The sequence below is a fragment of the Nelumbo nucifera genome, chromosome 3, assembly GCF_055504915.1.
Source record: "Nelumbo nucifera cultivar China Antique chromosome 3, China Antique-T2T, whole genome shotgun sequence".
Classification (NCBI taxonomy): Eukaryota; Viridiplantae; Streptophyta; class Magnoliopsida; order Proteales; family Nelumbonaceae; genus Nelumbo; species Nelumbo nucifera.
This window is the reverse complement of record NC_142651.1, coordinates 22,906,184-22,924,404: the sequence shown is the minus strand read 5'-3', so window position 1 is coordinate 22,924,404 and position 18,221 is coordinate 22,906,184. Positions and strand designations below refer to the sequence as shown.

Below are 18,221 nucleotides of genomic sequence, written 5' to 3'. Positions count from 1 at the left end.
GTTCTCTTTTTCCAGTCCGTTCTTTCCTTTGTTGGCTTTAGGGATTTATCAGTAAAATCTGTGTATGCTAGGACAGTAAAACATGGTAACTTCTAGGCTGATCATTGTCCATTGTATTGAGTTATTTAGGATATGTTTCTTTTTTGTAGATCACAGTCAGGCCCTGCATCTGCTTGCAAGAAGGTTATTCACTCAGTTGTTCAGGATGACAATCCAAAATGTCCTGATAAAAGTGTGGGAATTCTACTTGTGCAGGCTGATGCTCCTAAAATGGTGAGCTCCCTACCTGAGACTTTTATTTTATTTTATTCTTAAAGACACTTATGCAAGTGATTTTTTCTGCTTTAGGTTCCAGGAAATTCCTCTAAGCTGAAAGCCATAGAGATTGCTGCTGCTTATTCTTCCTTGTCTTTTGGAATAGGTTATTTTGGAAGCTCTATGGATCGTCCCAAGGTATTACAAGTATTTGTTTTATTCATTGTTTTGTGTGTGCAACTGTGCATCTGTTGAGAAAAAGGGGTTGAGATTGATGCAGCAAGAATTTTATCAATGATAATACAAATTTCTTTTGGTGGTTTTGCATGGGAGTAGAGGGGCATAAAAGTCTTACCCCAAGAAACACATGGAAATGTTATAAAAGGTGACTGCCTTGTATCCTCAAATTTATCCCAACTTATTAAGTTTTTCAAAGTTCATACCTATGTTGCTTGCTCGTTCTTTAGTGCAGGTTTTAGAAAGACCATTACTTTTCCATTTTGAGGCTAGGAACTGTGTTAGTACATGAAGCCAATAAACAATTAAGCATAATTGTCATCACAGGCAATTGACTTAGAAGTATCATTTTTGTATTTAGAGGAAGTTACTATTTGTTATAGTATTTTATTTTCTCAAGTAAAATATCTGAACCATCATACCAAGAAAAAAATAAAAATTAAAAAGTGGCATGCCTTTATAATGGTCAATGAATGGTACATGCTGGTAATGCCGTCCTTCCCTGTTATTTTCTATATTTAAATGTCTTGGTGCATATGATGTTTCTACCTACACAGACTTTTACTATGATCATTCTATATGATACCAGATGCCTGTACATGCCTAGTGTAACATACAATACTTGATGGATATGATATCGGATACTACACAGATACTTCTACATGTATTTTATATCATTAACACTTATAAAAATGTAAAGTGGTATGTTTTAACAAATCATATCATAAAAAGATCTGCACATGTTAGAAATTTAATGAAACTTGGCAAATCTTGCATCTTGAAAAATGGCATTTGCCTTCAAAAACTAGATATAAACACATGATGTAAGCATTACATGGGATACCATACCTATATCCCTGTCCAGGATTTTTGGAAATGGAGAGTTACATCCCTGTTTTCCATATCCATGTCCATGTTCATATCCATATCTAAGCATCATAGCTGATCATGAATTTGTTAAAAGTGGCATACCTCAAACTAAGGCAGTGTCCAAGGCTTAGGTCAAGCTGGTCAGACATTCTGGCTGGATTATGAACAAAATGAGTTTTTTTTCCCTTAGGGTTGTTAAAACTGCTGGATGGGGATTTCTAATCTATTGGATGGTAGAATATATTGAGGCATACTGCCATCCCTTTTTTTGATTGACACAGTCAAGCAAATGTTTTGACAATATATTAATACTTATAAACCTGTGGGGGGAAATGAGAATTCTTTTCCAGTAATCAGGTGTTTGTCGCTGGGCTACAATCCCAAGCCTGCAGTGCAATATATTTCTATCAATTTCCCAAAAGTTTGGAACAGAAAGATGTGTAACAGGACCCTTTTATATATGCTTCTCTCGGACTGTCAGACATGCTATGTGGGATTTTCAGAAGCTTAGATCACATTGTAATCTCTGATTACTCGTCAAATATCCTAGTTGAGTGTTCTGAGATTCTGAAATCCCGTACTTCATGTTGCAAATTTTATTTCTCTTCAGTTGGGGATAAGCTGGACAGGAACATAGGACATCGTGGACGTGGTTATACTGTTCTCATAGCTTTGTTATTTGTTATTTCCTGCAGGTTTCAATTCTTAGGACTACAAAAAGGCAAACTACCACGAGGATTGACCATTTCGAAGCGCGAATTGATCTTACTATCACGAAATCCTGACTTCCTGAATGGCAAGGTCAATATTATCGCCATTTTAGATTATTAAATCATACATCCTAATTATGTAAAATGGGAGATGGAGGGTGCAATTTTGTTTATAAATTGAAGCTTTGTTTCTTCTAAAGTACGGTTGCACACTTGCACTCAGGTGGACCCACCAAGTGTTATGGAAAGTAGATGAATTACCTATTTCTAGATCCATGTATTTTTTTAATCTTTTTTATCAATACATGTATAATTGGACATCCCTTTATTTGATTGGATTGGATCAAATTCGTTTGCGTTAAAATCAAGTTACGACCCATATCGAGCTCGCATTTAAAAATTTACGGACTCCCAACTGTTAACCGCAGTTTGGACTCCAAAACCCACTTCAATTTCCTTAACCGCCCAAACCACCGCTTCCTCTCTCTCTCTCATTACTATGTTCGTCACTTGTTCAAATGGGGTAGCCATTGTTACCTACATTCAAGATTCACCATATCTCCATAATCACTTCCTACTTGTAGATCTAAGAAGAGGGAAAGAGAAGCCATGATGTTGCAAACCTTGGAGTCCTGTGACCGAAAACCAGTGAGCATGATCGCCGAGGAGAATGTTTCTTGCCGGACGTGCTGCCCTGAACCTGAAATATTGAAGCCTGAAAGAATGCTTCTATGCCCTGAAATGTTTGAAACTTAACATTGATGTAGGCAGCTTGAAACAGAGGAGATCAAATCAGCCCCCCACAACATCCCATAATACATCCCCGCCCTGTATTGAAAACATCTCCTGATAATGACATCATCATTTCTAATATTATCATTGGGAGATGTTCCTAATATATGGTGGGATGTGCTGTGGGACGTTGTGGGGGGTTTTCAATGCAACTCTTGGACTTCTTCCCCTTGGACACAAGATAGTGGGATACAGGCACACAACATACGTGCACAAATAAAAAAATCTTCATTTTGTTGAATGGTTTGAGCTTCCTCGGAGAGAGTTGAGCATTGATGAAGCCACTAGATTTTATTCATGAGCAAGAAGAAAGCAAAATTGGCAAGAAGCATTCTTTCAGTTTCAGTTTCATTGATGAGCATGGATGAAGCCACCGGTGATCGCCGCTCTTGTTCAAATGGGTCAGCGGCAATCACCGGCAAGAGAAATGGAGTGGCAAATAAAATAATGAGAGAGAGGAGGGAGTGGGTTGGACGAATTAATGAAATCGAAATGGGTTTTGGAGTTCATACTATTATAACAACAATGTTTTAAAAAATGACCCGGAAACGGAACCGTTCTGGCCACCGGTTTCCGGGTGTGCATTGACTAACGTGGGTTCGAGTCATGTTTCTCTCGTTTTTTTATTGTGAGATGTTGTGTCATTAGTTGAAACCATGGTTGATACGCTTCTGTATCAACGTGTATCAGCCGATACGAGGCATAGCGTATCTCGTATTGGTGCAGTTTGATACCAACCCCGTATCGATATTTTAGTCCTTGCTCCCACCGGTGAACCCACGGGTGGTGAACGCTGCAACTTCGAACAGTACATAGATGATTTCAACGAACAGTGATTCATTGTTTGAGCAAATAAGGGTTTACAAATGGGCACTATCATTATTTTGAAAAATACTCTCTCTCTTCTTCACATTGCAAGGGGTATTTGTACCATTCCATTTGTCCGTTAACGTCTGATGACGGGTAGGGACCAAGTTGACACTTTTTGGAAGTTTGGATACTGTAGTAACACGTTTGAAAGTTCAGGTACTAACTTGACACTACCCCCAAAGTTCAGGGTACTAAAGTGGAATTTTTCCTTTTTTTAGCATTTGTAATTAAAAGCAACCTAAATTTAGAAACAAATAAGGGCCCAAACTATGTTGACTGGTTCTGTAACCTTTGCTGATTTTAACATCCGAGAAATTGGACAATGTTGCTAAAAACCCTGCTCTAGATCGTCCGGGTGATATGGCTTTTGAGGCCCGTAGGAATATCAAGAATGGGAAAAGAAGAATCTCTCTTGTCTGGTGCTACATCATAGCCTCCATTGACAATTCGATACAGAGACAATTCGATTATATCGACAGAGACAATTCGATCAGATTGAAGTGTCCAATGATATCTTTGATAGTCTGAGGATGATGTACGAAGAGCAAAATCGTTCTACTCGACAAAAGGTCTTAAAGCTGTTTATGATCGCTAAAATGACTGAGAGCCAGATGGTTCATGACCATTGTCTAAAGATGATGGGTTACACTAATGAACTAGAGGCACTCGGGTCAGTGCTTGATCATGTCACCAAAGTTGATGCCATCCTAAACTCTTGCCTCCCTCCTTCAATCAGTTTATCATGAATTATAACATGAATAAGCTAAATGTTAGCCTTTAAGAACTCAGTAATATATTATAGAGGGCTGAAGAATTGATTAAGAAGGATAAGCCCATAGACATGCTTGTTGAAGGTGGCAAGGGGCAAGAAAAAGAGGAGAAGAGGAGGGCAAAGAAGAAACCTCAAAAACAGATTAGCAAACCTAAAAAGCTCTGGACAAGACATCAAATGTCTGTCACTTCTACAAACATACCATCCATTAGAAGAGGAATTGTCCTCATTACCTAGAGACTAAGAAATAAGGTAATTTCGAATCTTTTGTCATAAAGACAAATTTGTTGATCACTTATGCTTCCTGGTGTATTGACTATGGGGCTTCAACTTATGCATGTAACACATTGTAGGGGTTCAAGACAAGCAAAAGGCTGAGTGACGGAGAAGTTACGCTCTACTTGGGGACTTCTGTAATAGTTGCAACTACAACTATAGGAACTGTAGACTTAGTTTTCAGAGAAGGAATAATTGTACTTAAAAATTGTCTTTATGTACTGAACTTAAGAAGAAATTTGATTTCTGTATCAAAGTTGTGTTTGGATGGTTATTTTATTTTATTCAGTAATGCGATTACTATCAAACGAAATAACAAATTCCTCACTTACGGATAACTCGAGAATGGTCTCTATGTTCCTCATCCTTCTTTGAAAACAAACTTAACCGAAAATACATTGGAAATAGTCCCCAAGAAGAGAACACGGGAAATAGTTAATTTCACATGCCTGTGGCATTACCGACTTGGCCACATTAACATAGATCGTATCACAAGGTTGGTAATGACGGTCCTTTGAATTTTCTAACTGTAGAAGATCTTCCAACTTGTGAACCTTGCCTTCAAGGTAAGATGATGAAACGACCATTTACTAGAAAGTTTGAAAGATCTACAGGCACGCTTGACCTGATACATACTGATGTATGTGGTCCCCTAAATGTTAGGACGCGTAACCAGCACGTTTAGTTTATAACTTTTACTGATGATCACTCACGATATAGTTACGTGTATCTAATGAGACATAAATCTGAATCATTTGAAATGTTCAAAGAGTTTAGGCAAGAGGTCGAGAAACAGTTGGGGAGAGATCAAAGCCATTCGATCAGATCGATAAGGTGAATATCTCTATGACGAATTCAAGGACTACCTAAGGGATAATGGGATTGTTTCTTAGTTCGCTCATCCTGCTATGCCACAATTAAATGGTATGTCAGAGAGGAGGAACCAGACTTTATTGGATATGGTCTGATCACTTCTCATACACTCAGAACTACCTACATCCTTTTAGGGGTGCGCATTAGAGACTGCGATATACGTGTTGAACCGGGTTCTAACCAAATCCGTTCCTAAGACTCTATATGAGCTATGGACCGGTAAGAAACCAAGTGTAAGACACTTGAATATTTGGGGTTGTCCAGCACATGTTAAAAAAACAAGTGCTGACAAATTGGAATCCAAGACCAGTCGTTGCCTATTTGTAAACTACTCCAAAGGCTCTGTAGGATATTTATTCTATGACCCAAAAGTGCAAAAAGTATTTTGCAATCAAAATGCCCATTTATTGGAGGAATATTACATCTTGAACAATCATCATCAAGAAGTTATTCTTGATGAGGAGAGCTCAGGGGTAGTGGGAGATGTTCCACAGGCTTCAGATAATAACCAACCTAGAAGGTCTACTTGGGTATCTAGGCCTCCAGTTCGTTACGGCTATGATCAAGAAAGTTACTTGATGGAAGCCACGATTAATGAGGAGGATCCCATGACTTATATGGAAGCTATGTTGGACTCAATGAAGACCAATGGAGTCTGAACTCTAGTAGATCCACCCCTTGAGGTGAAAGCAATTGGTTGCAAATGGATATATAAGAGGAAGAAGAGCTCCAATGGTAAGGTTGAGACCTACAAGGCTCGTCTTGTGGCGAACAGGTACACTTAGAAAGAGGGAATTGACTATAAGGAAACACTTTCGCCCATGGCCATGCTTAAATCCATTAGGATCCTGCTAGCTATAGCAGCATATCATGACTACGAGATTTGGCAAATGGATGTCAAAACCGCGTTCCTGAATGAAAATCTTACTAAAAATATCTATATGCAACAATCGTAAGGTTTTATAGCTGCAGGTCAGGAACACATGGTATGTAAATCGATCCATATATGGACTTAAGCAAGCTTCTAGGAGCTGGAACATCCGGTTTGACTCTACCGTCAAATAGACTTTGAGCAGAATCCGGATGAGCCCTGTGTTTACATGAAGACAATGAGAGATAAGGTTACTTTCTTGGTTCTGTATGTAGATGGCATTCTACTCATTGGGAATGATGTAGAAATGTTAACCACAATGAAAGTATGACTTTCACAACAATTCTCCATGAAAGATCTTGGAGAAGCCTTTTACATCTTAGGACTTGGACTCTATAGAGATAGATCGAAGAGAATAATAGGATTATCCCAATCTGCTTACATTGACAAAATTATCAAGAGATAAAGTATGAAAAACTCCAAAAAATGAAATGTCCCTTTTAGGCACAGAGTCACTCTCTCCAAGATATGTCTCCCAAGACTCCCGAGGAGATTAAGGGCATGAGAGAGGTTCCCTACGCCTCAGTCGTAGGGAGCATCATGTATGTCATGTTGTGCACTCTGCTAGACATTGCTCAGGCCGTGAGTGTGGTAAGCAGATACCAATCTAACCTAGGACAAGAGCACTGGACTGTTGTAAAGAACATACTCAAATACCTTCAAAGGACAAAAGAGTTTTGTCTGGTATTCGATGGTAGTTCACTACAGATCCTAGGGTATACCGATGCCGATTTCCAATCAGATCTAGATGATAGAAAGTCTATATCTGGTTACATCTTTACGATGGGGTCCTGTACAATTAGCTGGAAGAGTAGCAAACAGGGGTCCACAGCAGATTCCGCAACCGAGACTGAGTGCATTGTCGTAAGTGAAGCTACCAAGGAAGCTGTTTGGATGAAGAAGTTCATTCAAGAATTAGGAGCAGTTCCATCCAGCACATCACCCATTCCATTGTTGTGTGACAACACTGGAACCATTGCTCAAGCTAAGGAGCCACGAGCCCACTCGAAGTCAAAGCACATTGAGAGGAAGTACCATGTACTATGGGAGATTGTTGGTAGAGGGGACGTCCAGACTCAGAAGGTAGCATTAGTGGAAAATGTAGCAGATCCATCGACTAAGCCACTAACATAGAAAGTGTTTGAGAAACACGTGGAAAGTATGGGACTCCGACTTGTACCCAATTGGACCTAAGTGCAAGTGGGAGTTGTTAGACAGTGTATGCCATTAGCTACAATCATCTTGATGTACTTATTGACATTTATTGTAAATGAATAAAGTACATATTTGATTCATGTTATATTGGTGTGTTTCTATGTAATACCCTTAAACTAGACACTTATGAGAATCGTGTTAGTTTAGAATCTTCACAGTCGTTGGATAGATCTTGGGAGATTTATCCTGCCAATGCTAACACTGATGTGCCGCCAAGTTGGTTGGGGTGGCTTGTCTTAGTTGTCAGGGTGAAACCTGAGGTACATCCAATGTGGGTTTTCTTAAAACCCTAAACCGGACCAAATTTCAGTATTGCCCTAGACCTTGGAGATAGATGGGCAAAACTGAAATGTTGCACTGACCCCTAGACTCGATTATGGTACTGCACTAGGTGTTGGGCTGGGCTGTCTTTGATATGCCAATCAGTGAAATCCTTAGAGGGGGTCAAAACTTGAGTATGTTGGGGTAGTCTGATAATTCATCTGAGTGGGTGATCATAGTGACAGGATCAGCCTCTTTGTCGGACAAAGTGAATGATCGGGGAATGCACTCTCTCTGATGGAAACCTAAACTGTCGGCAGTTGATTTCAAACTTGTTGAAATTTGTTTTACGAAATATATTTATATAGAGATATACATATATATATTACGGTTTCACAAATTGTTTGCAAAAGGTTTTAATTCCCGGGATCCATGTGAGTAAAGAGTGCAACACTGTACCTTGCAGCCGAGGGAGAGGTCATCTCTGTCGGGCAGTATTTAATTATTATGGGCTGAGAGGTTAAGTGTAAGACCATTGAGGGTAATACCTGATGGGCTAATCTCACATTTACCCATTGTCCTTGGGCCTTCATAAGATGGCTGGACCCAATGACCATTTAGTGTAAATGCTGGGCCCATTAAGAACCCATACTAATGGACTCAGGGGTTCACTGTATTCAGCAGTGAATTCGGGCAGGCCTTGTAACAGATGTTAGGCTGAACCCATATGGATGATGTATAGATCAATGATAGGGTCCCATGCCATACAAAGAGAGCCAAGCTAGTTATGATTAAAATGAAGTGAGCCTGAAAGATTAATGGGCCTAAAGCCCATTTCGAGCTAGGTTAATTAAATTAATTAAATATGGGCGAATTTGGGTATGGATCAATAGATAATTATAAGAGGATAACTCTTATCCACTTAAAGAGTCCAGATCCAAATAGAGATTTGGATCAGGAAACTTCTAATTTGATTAGGAGTAGCTAATCTTGATTTGCAGATAAGATAAGGGATTATCCTTATCACTTAAAGAATTCAGATCCAAATAAAGATTTAGATCAAGATTCGATCTTGATATTGTTTATTGGTGGAAGAAATAATTTTGAAGCTGTGCTCACTATCCTATTCGATTATTGCTGAAGAATCTGAGGTTCTTGTTGAAGAACCACTTACTGATCCTACCTCACCCTAAGTTTTGTCATCTTCAGTGGAGGAAGGATTTGGTACTCTCTTTGGGCGTGAACGCCTACGTTGGGAGGAGCTTTTTACGTGGATTTCGTATTAAGTATTCCTCTCCCTAATCTTGGTTTCAAATTTGGTCCGGTTTGTTTCAAAAATGAACATTGAAAAATATAGTTTTTCTAAATCAGGGAATAGGATTCCCATATGTGAGAAATTTTGCCCAACCACCCTGCGTGGTTCGGCCATCCATATGATGGATCCCCCATCCCTTCACCTACGAGATATGAGATGTATGGTATTGGATAATATTGATAGGCTATTGAGATGTATTTTTTTGGCAGGTAATCCAGACTTCATTTTCCATTCCAAACACTGCCTTAATAGAGTTCACTTTTGGTACACACAAAGCTGAAAATCATGGTCTTAGAGATACAGCAATGGCCCCACCTTCACTTCATCTAATAATTTAATGGGGCCATGACAACAAATCCAAGAGCTTTGATTAGTTGTTTCAGCCGAGGGCTACGATCTATCAAATGTAAATTGCACCTTAATAATGATGGTCAATTGCCCTATTTGGAATCACCTGCCAACAAAACAAAACATGCTCTAACACCCTCTCAATATGATCTGACATTCCCGCCATCTATTGGGAATATCTCCTGATGATTATACTAAAGAATAATATAATCATCTGCAAGGATGTGGTGTGGGACGTTGTGGGGGCAGTCTTGTGGGGCTGATTCGGTCTCGATAGGAGGTTGGAATGCATATTGTTGGCAGGTGATCTGGATTCCAAATATCCACGTGTAAATTATGGTTTAAGGGCACTCTTGTAGATCAAGCGTTTCTTAATCGCCCACGTGGCGTCATATTAATGGTTGTTTAATTAATAGTAAAGGGTCGAGCAGTGAACCATTGAGGAAAGAAGAGAACCAGCGTTCTGGAGGGGGACGAGACTCGAGACTCGAGCGAGCGAGCGAGCGAGAGAGAGTGAAAGAGAAGATGGTGAGGAAGGGAGGAGTAGTGTTCGATGAAGGGCCTCCAGATGACTTCGACCCTGCAAACCCATACAAGGATCCGGTGGCGATGCTGGAGATGAGGGAGCACCTGGTGAGAGAGAAGTGGATCGACATCGAGACGGCCAAGATATTGAGAGAGAAGCTCAAGTGGTGTTACCGAATCGAGGGCATCAACCATCTCCAGAAGTGTAGGCACCTCGTCCACCAATACCTCGAGGCTACCCGTGGCATTGGATGGGGCAAAGACGGTCGTCCCCCCGAATTCCATGGTATTGTTCTTTCTTTGTTTCTCTCGCTAGGGTTTCTTCCTGTCCTTGCTTCTCCTCGATTAACATATTCTGATTCTTCCATTGATCGCTGTGTTTCTGAAAATTTCCTTCTTTTAGGTCCCAAGGTTGATCCGGAGTGACTTCATTTAGCTTCAAGGTTATTTCTGTTCTTTGTCTTTGCCGCATGATGATCTATTAAATTATTAAATCTCATATTTTTGATACCATAGTACCTCAGTTATGTAGAATTTGAATATGCATGTTCTTTCTTTTAGGAGTCAGGGTTTGCGTTAAAGTTTGGTTCTTTGATTGCTTTATTTATTTGTGCTTTTTCTTTGGTGGAGTGGGACCTTGTGCGAACTAAACTTAGTCCAGATAAATGCTAACTTTGAACTGAAATATAATCGTTAAGATGCATTGAGGTCCGTGATTGTCGATACACTGAATAGATGCATTTCTGACGTTCATTGATTGCTGATATTGAGATTGTACTGAGTGCCAGTATGAAGCCTCCATTTTCAGGTAGGGGCATAGGAGTGGTGGGAACCCAGAAATGAGGTAGTCAGTAGTTTTCTATTTTTCAGTACTCTAGGAGATGCGCAACTTAGTCTCTCCTGAAAATTCGCTTTCCATTGATGTGCATTTTTTCTTTGTTGCAATCCTTATAAGGTGTCCCTGAGTTCAACTCTGGGAAAGACAATGATAGTTGTATCAAGTTTAGTTGCTAAGGATGAACCTTCCCTACTTCCTGGGGCACCAAGTTGCATTTTCAGGATATCTCTACTCTCTAAGCAGTTGAGCTTACAACTATGACTTTTCTTCACAATATTCAGATAAGAATTTTGTGCTTTTTAGGTGTCCAAGGTCTTGTTACAGTGAGGTTTTAAGTGGCACCAAATATTCATTTATTGAAGACTTCTAACAACTAATCAAAATAGTTAAGCAATTAACTTATCAAAAAACAGCAAGGAATTAGATAACTAGTTTAAGGTATAGTTTGGATTTTAGAGCAAAGCTGTCTTTGTCTAAACTCTAAAGGTGATCATGTTCTTAATCAAATAAATTCAGGGCATGTTTTTTATTATCTTATAAGTCCAGTGCCATTTGAATGCATAAAGGATCTAGAGGTTCTAAACATATTATGAATTGGGTAGGTTTAGCCAATGGAACGTTATAGCTGCTTGGTCGAGAAGATACATTTAGAGTTACAAGCATGCTAATATATCCTTTATTATACTAATCGTGATTCATTATTTCTCCCTTTTTTTTACAACATATCAGCATGTGAAATATAATTTGTTTTTTTTTATGAATATGTGATATATAATTTATTGTATATGTTATCTTACCATATCATTATTTTCATTATTATAATCACTATGCATGAAAGTTTGTAGTTATGCATGTTTTGTTTTATTCTGTAGTTTGCCTAGTTAACTGTTGTGACACTTAGTACTTGGCATTTTACATTCTTGAAAACTTTAATCATGTTATAAAATGTTAGATTATTCTGTTTTTTTATAAATGTATTAAAAATATACTCTTGGGCAGCAGCACACAGGATGTTGAAGAATATACCTTATAATTCTTTTTTTTTTTATTTCAGTAATCTTTTGTATCTAGTTGATTGAAATGGGATTTTGGTTTGTACAAAGGAAATACTTGCCCTGCCAATGCCTTATTGTGCAGGGCTTTGTGTATGCTGTGTTATCAATATAATGAAATAGTTGATCTTCTCTCAAAATAAATAAATAAATAAATAAATAAAACATGTATACTAATAAACTAAATATATATATATATAGAAAATTGATTTTACACCATTTTTACTTTATCTCTACCATATTTGTACTTAATACAGCAGTTTTTAGCACTTAGACATGTATGGTGGTGTATTTTGTTAGTTCATTTAAAAAAAAAAAATGTACAAGTGTAATTCCTGTACAGTGAGTGTCTATACAGGGATACTTGTATTCTTTACAAAATTTATATGCATCAGCCCATTTCCTAAATAAATCTTGTTCTAGTAAGAGCTTTAAAACAAAAGTCCCATAAAAGAAAACTAAAATAAATAAGGCTCAATTTGGAAAGAGTACAAATGCTATGTACAATATAAATACATACAAAATACAAGGTTTTGCACTCTACACATTTGTATTTGTACTCTATCCAAATTGAGCCTAAAGGAATAAAGAATAGAGAACTGACTTAGAATTGATCCCAATCATGTAAATCATAGGTTTCACAGATCAAATTGAAAGACAAAATATAATCTTAAGAAATATTTAGAAAAGGATTCACATACAAGATTCAAATTTAAGCCTTTGGGTTTCAAAATTCAAATCATGAATCTCATCATAAATTATAACATTTTGAAACTATGATTTGATGCTTATATTGAAGGATACTTGCATAATCTAAAATTTAATTATCAAATACAATGTATCATGATATAAAGTTAGGAACAATCAAAATATGTAAAGTAGCTTGTGTAGGACCTGCATCCTTTCTATTACTCATGTAATGCTCTATCAATTGAGCACCTTGGCAGTGATTTAAAAGGCGCGCCTAGGCGCACAGGCAAGGCGCATTTAGGGTAGGTGCCTCACCCAGGTCCTAGGCGCAACACTTTCAAAAGGTGCACGCTTGGTGCGCCTGATGCGCCTTGTGCCTTGGCCTAGGTGTGCGCTTGATGCGCCTTGCGCCTTGGCCCAGGTGTGCGCCTGATGCACCTTGCGCCTTGGCCCAGGCGTGTGTCTTTTGAAAATTGTACTTCTTTTGTTTTTTTTTTTGAACCTAGCAGCTGGGCCGGGGGGTTCCGCCCCCTAACCCTGACCACGCCCTCGAGGCAAGCCCAAACAAGTCCATGTTAGGGTCTTAAATTCTTAATTCTCACACAAAAATAATGATTTTATAATTTTATTTGCCTTTTAAGAAGACATTTTATTAAGGTGAAGCATTAGCAAATAGGGGGTTCTTGGAGCGTGGCACAAAGGCGACTTGTAGAATTAGGAATGTAATATGTTTTACATCACATTAGCTACTTGAAGTAATGCAATTGAAGAGAAAAGAGATTGTGGGCTTTACGTGCTTGAAAATGTTTTATATGTTTGATTTTATTTTTAAATTTTCATTTGAATATGCTTTACATGTTATGTTTATGTATTTTAATTTTAGATAATAGGTTTTTTAAAAACATTAATTTTAAAAATTAAGTTTATATTTCTTATTAATATTTTTTTTTGATAAATGTATATTTCTTATTAATATTATGGTTAATATTGTTGCATTTTTTGAATTTTCTGGCTTTTTTTATTTTTTAGCAATTTTTTGTATTTTTGCGCTTTGCTTAAAAAAAGGCGCATGCCTTGCTTTGCGCCTCTCACCTCGGGCGCAAATTGGCCCTTGCGCCTTGCACTTTTAAAACACTGCACCTTGGTTAAATGAAGCATAAGGTTAAAATCTCTGTTAAATCTTAAGCGATGAGATATTTGCCTTTGCCTAGCCTCAGGTTTTTGCTTTTTAGGGTATTATTCTGGCTGCTTTCAGGTTTCTTTCCTTTCAAAGAGACTTTCTTTGGTAGGGGTTGGAGGAGGAGAGGAAAATCCATGCTGTAAATTGGGACCAAGTCTGCCTCCCACTTGAGGGAGGGGGCCTTAGCATCAAAAGAATTAAGGACTTTAAAGTGACTTGACTTGGAAAGTGGATATGGAGGTTTAGGGTAGGTATGGAGGACCGGTGGAGAAGATTGATTGCTGCAAATTTTGGTGTAATAAGAGGAAATTGGACCTCAGATGACCCCTTAACCTCATTTGGCACCTCTATTCAGAAAGGCATAATGAAGAACAGTGCCTTCTTGAAGGGGGTAGAATATATGCTGTGTGATGGTGGCAGACTCGGCTCTTGGCCGGACCGCTGGTGCTCCAGCAGGCCTTTGGTTGAGTTATTCCCACACCTGTACCCGTTGGCCAAGAACAAGGACGCCCTAGTGGCAGATTCATACCAAAATTGTGGGGGTTACATCTTTTCTCCTACTTTACATAGAAATATCCAGGAGTTGGAGATTATGCTGGAGCTCCTTCTAATTCTGAGGAATCAGAACATAAGGGTGGGGCAGGAGGATGAGTTGGTGCTGGAGATGGGAAGGTAGTGGCATTTTTTAGTTAATTTTTGCAAGGAATCTGAGAACTCCCAGGGGCATTTCCTTCCCTAGTAAAATTGTGCGGAGGTCATCTGTACCCTCTTAAGATCAGTTTCCTGCTGTAGACAGCATCTCTTAACAAATGCTTAAACAAGGACAGCTTGCTTAGAAGAGGCCTGCAAATACAAGACCAGATTTGTGTGTTTTTCAGGCAAAACCTGGGAAGTGTTGATAATTATTCATGCATTACCATGCAATCAAGAGGTATGATTGCACTTCATCAAGTCAACCTGAACTGGATAATACCTTGTTCTCTCACTGATCTGCTGCTGGCCTGACCACTCCATGGTTTAAGCAAGAGAAGGAAAAGCCCTGAGGGAGATGATGCTTGCTGCTATAGTATGGACAATTTGGACTGAGAGAAACAGAAGAATTTTCACCAACACAAAAGGGAGGAGGAGCTAGTTGGGAAGTTGGGATACTTGGATCTTGGGCTTCAGCCCTGAAACAATTCCATCACAAAAAAAAAGGCAGTGCCCCTAATGTCACATGACTACATGGTGGATGATCACCCTCATTATCGAATACATGATAGGTTCTGTGAAATCTACTTATGGTCATCGTTGACATGGATTCATATTGGCTAATGTGAATAGAAGTTCCAGAAGTTTTGTGATAATGAAGAAAGGTGGTTTGTTGAACTTATCCTGAGCCTCCCGTCATCTGCATATTCTTCCATTTGGTCATTAAATCTGACTCCTGGGCATTGTTTGATTCATTATAGATGCATGTGAAGAGTTGTCTTTGTGGCATCTGGTGTGTCCTTGTCAATATATTGCACTTGGAACAAAAGGGGATATTAAATGCTGGTTAGGAATGGTTTTTGAACCACTTATATTTTTTTAATCAACACTTTTTTTTTTCTTTTGATGAGCACCACTTGAAGTTTTCAAACATCAAACTATCATGTTGGAAACTATGTTCTGAAAAGTGACATCTCTTGTTCAACAATTTCAGCTTTCTTATTCTACAAATAAGTTCTGTCAACCAGAATTATGGTTAAATCCTTGCAAGATAGGTATTTTTACCAAGGAGAATCCTTCCCATGTCTGCAAAATGCATATGACTTGACATAATAGGGTATTCTTCTAATTATTATAGATCCTCCCAAATATCTGTCAACCATTGTTCAGATATATATATATAAACCATTTCTCTAGATATTCTTTCAATTGATCAAGCGCCTAGCTATAGTGCAATTTTATTCAGGAAATCAATTTTTGTGGATACCGGATACTAGTCTGTTATTTCTGTGTGCTAAAAAGAACTGTGGAGTCTATTCTAGAACAGCTGAAGTACAGGGCAAATCTTTTGGATATGAGCACCTAGCATGTTGCGTTTCTTAATCAATGTCCATGGTCCATATCTACATGGACATGGCGGCCATGCCAAGTTGCCAACTTACCTATTAACTTATAACCTGGCAGTCTGGCCCTCGTGGCACTTGTGGTATGATGATTAAAAGTTGCAACCTTTAAATAAATGTAATGCTATGTTAGAAATTTGTTGTTGATAATTTTTGTTGTTTGTGATTGAAAATGTTCTCCTTAGGTCTTCACAGTAACTATGTTTCATGCATGCTGAAACAAATTTCTTATTTGTTTTTTTCACTGCAAGACAAATTTCTTATTTGTTGTACACAACCACAAAGATACAAAATATATTAATTAAGCAATAAATATAGAGTTCCTCAATATCATTATTTTTTTGTGCAGGTAACGGAAATTAGCAAGCAGGGTGGTCCAAAAGTCAAGCAAGGAGTTCTATCTCCAGCAAATCTTCTGTTGCCTAATTGATTACAATGCCAACTTGTTCTTTTTCTTGAATTAGACGGAAAAACATCCCATGATTTTTTTTCCAGTCGAGTTATGTGCAAAGTTTGCCATTTTTCCTTATCTTCTCATGAGATTATGCACTTACTGGCGTCAGAACCCTTGTGGATTAAGATGAAGGATAGATGGACCTTGAATTATGAAATAAGTTTGTTCTCACAATTCTTGCACAAGTTTAAAGTTTTACAATTATACTTGGATTATCTTCGTTTTTATAAGGGCCATTATTTGAAAATCCCTGTAACTTTTCTTTCTTTTAAAACTTACCCAGATTATTTAATACTTAAGGTGATAATCCTTTTTTGTATTACCTGTGCAAATGAGTTGATCCTTCTGTAATGCACACATTTCCTCATATGCATTGACCTTTGACCAGGATAGTTTATTATGGATTAGGGAATTGTTGTTTCTTCTGATGCTTTCCAGGAAAAAAAAGAAGAGAAAGAAAGATATAACTCTACATCTGGACTTGCTATTTTTGGGTTAGTGGAGAAAACTGGTACAAAAAGGGTGTTGATAAGACAAGCGTTATATTCTTGCAGAGCTTTAGTGGTTCATAAACTTTACACGCTTGGTAGGCCAGTATTTGCAATGGCGTAAATCTGTGAACTTTTTTATTTTGTAGAACTGTGAGCGTTCTTTTTATAAAAATTTGATGCTAAAATTTTCTAGCACTGGGAACCAAACAGCCCAAAGCTAGACCCAGGATCTGATTTAGAAACATTCAATCATGCACCAGGGCCACGGTACAATACAACAAAGTTTTAGATTTTCTGCCTTCTTCCTGCCTTAATGATTAGATTAGAGGTGCAAACAAACATCGTGCAAATGCATGGCAGCCATCCAAAATCCAAATAATTGCGTTCGAATGCTTGCAGATTTTAGAAATTAAACAACTCAAAAAACTTGCCCGGTCGGTTACCAGTGAATCGACATACTTCACATTGCAGGTTTCTCACATAAAAATAATTAAAACAAGCAAAAGGAAAGTGGAAGTAAGGTCATCAGAGGGTGTAGGCCTATCTGTGTTGATCAATACTCAAAACTGACCACATTTACATATCCAATATGGAATTCAGACGCCATTTCCTTTAGACTAATCACATTAGAGTTCGGGTTATAATCTGGTATCTGACCATTTTAGACCATGATGAGTTGATGACTGCATGTCATTCGTTGGAGCCTTGGAGGCATCAGCCGATTGGTGAGCTAAGCCCCTCGTCCCCATGAATGCATATATGCATGGCACGTTACGGTAAAAACTAAAAACAGCACGGACGCTGCTTCTTCATACCTTCGGGCTTTAATTTCAGTGGGCGGATAAAACCATAAAACAGCAACTGTGTTCATCAAAAATCAAAACTCAGAAACTGAAAGCATGCAACTGTATTTATATAAATTTCATTTCTGGGTAGGTAACCACAAAAATATGGAGAAAGAACATGTTCAGATAAGTAAATAAGTTGAAGTAGAACGAAACACTACACAGTACACACCTTCTTCTGACTCTTGTGAGCAGCCTTAAAAGCTTTCAGAGCTTCTAAGTTCTACCTAGAGAAACAACATTCCTTTGACCTTTAGCTGCAATCCATGATCTTCTTTTTCTTTTCGGCTATACCTAAACACAAAAGTGAGAAAAATAAAACATGTAT

At 38.2% G+C, this 18,221-nt stretch overlaps 2 protein-coding genes across 6 annotated transcripts in view; both read left to right on the top strand.

Moving 5' to 3' along the window:
- LOC104601932 (N-terminal nucleophile aminohydrolases (Ntn hydrolases) superfamily protein) overlaps positions 1-2,395 on the top strand; it is a 37,886-nt gene extending 35,491 nt beyond the window's left edge. For 2 of the 4 annotated variants that reach the window (XR_016084731.1, XM_010265431.3), the window contains exons 9-11: positions 150-273; positions 349-453; positions 2,058-2,395. Coding sequence is in view for 2 of the 4 variants with exons in the window: in XM_010265431.3 (XP_010263733.1) it covers positions 150-273; positions 349-453; positions 2,058-2,147 (319 nt within the window). In the remaining 2 variants the exon portion in view is untranslated. Of the gene's footprint in view, positions 1-149; positions 274-348; positions 454-591; positions 643-2,057 lie in introns of those variants that run through there. The other 2 variants (XM_010265436.3, XR_016084732.1) reach the window with 2 other exon arrangements.
- A 7,760-nt stretch (positions 2,396-10,155) lies between these two features.
- On the top strand, positions 10,156-16,731 carry LOC104601922 (NADH dehydrogenase [ubiquinone] 1 beta subcomplex subunit 10-A-like). 2 transcript variants are annotated; one of them, XM_010265426.3, is made up of 3 exons: positions 10,159-10,536; positions 10,654-10,693; positions 16,453-16,731. In XM_010265426.3, the coding sequence occupies exons 1-2, from the start codon at positions 10,251-10,253 to the stop codon at positions 10,674-10,676; spliced, it is 309 nt and encodes a 102-aa protein (XP_010263728.1). In that variant the 5' UTR covers positions 10,159-10,250; the 3' UTR covers positions 10,677-10,693; positions 16,453-16,731. The 2 variants fall into 2 exon arrangements, with proteins under 2 accessions (XP_088758452.1, XP_010263728.1); XM_088902326.1 differs by lacking the exon at positions 10,654-10,693 and having other exon boundaries at positions 10,156-10,536.
- The last annotated feature ends 1,490 nt before the right edge of the window (positions 16,732-18,221 follow it).

Bases quoted from the DNA above. Each gene is read 5' to 3' on its own strand.
- LOC104601922 (XM_010265426.3), top strand. From the start codon at position 10,251: ATGGTGAGGAAGGGAGGAGTAGTGTTCGATGAAGGGCCTCCAGATGAC. The intron at 10,537-10,653 runs GTATTGTTCTTT...TCCTTCTTTTAG, and splicing joins TCGTCCCCCCGAATTCCATG to GTCCCAAGGTTGATCCGGAG.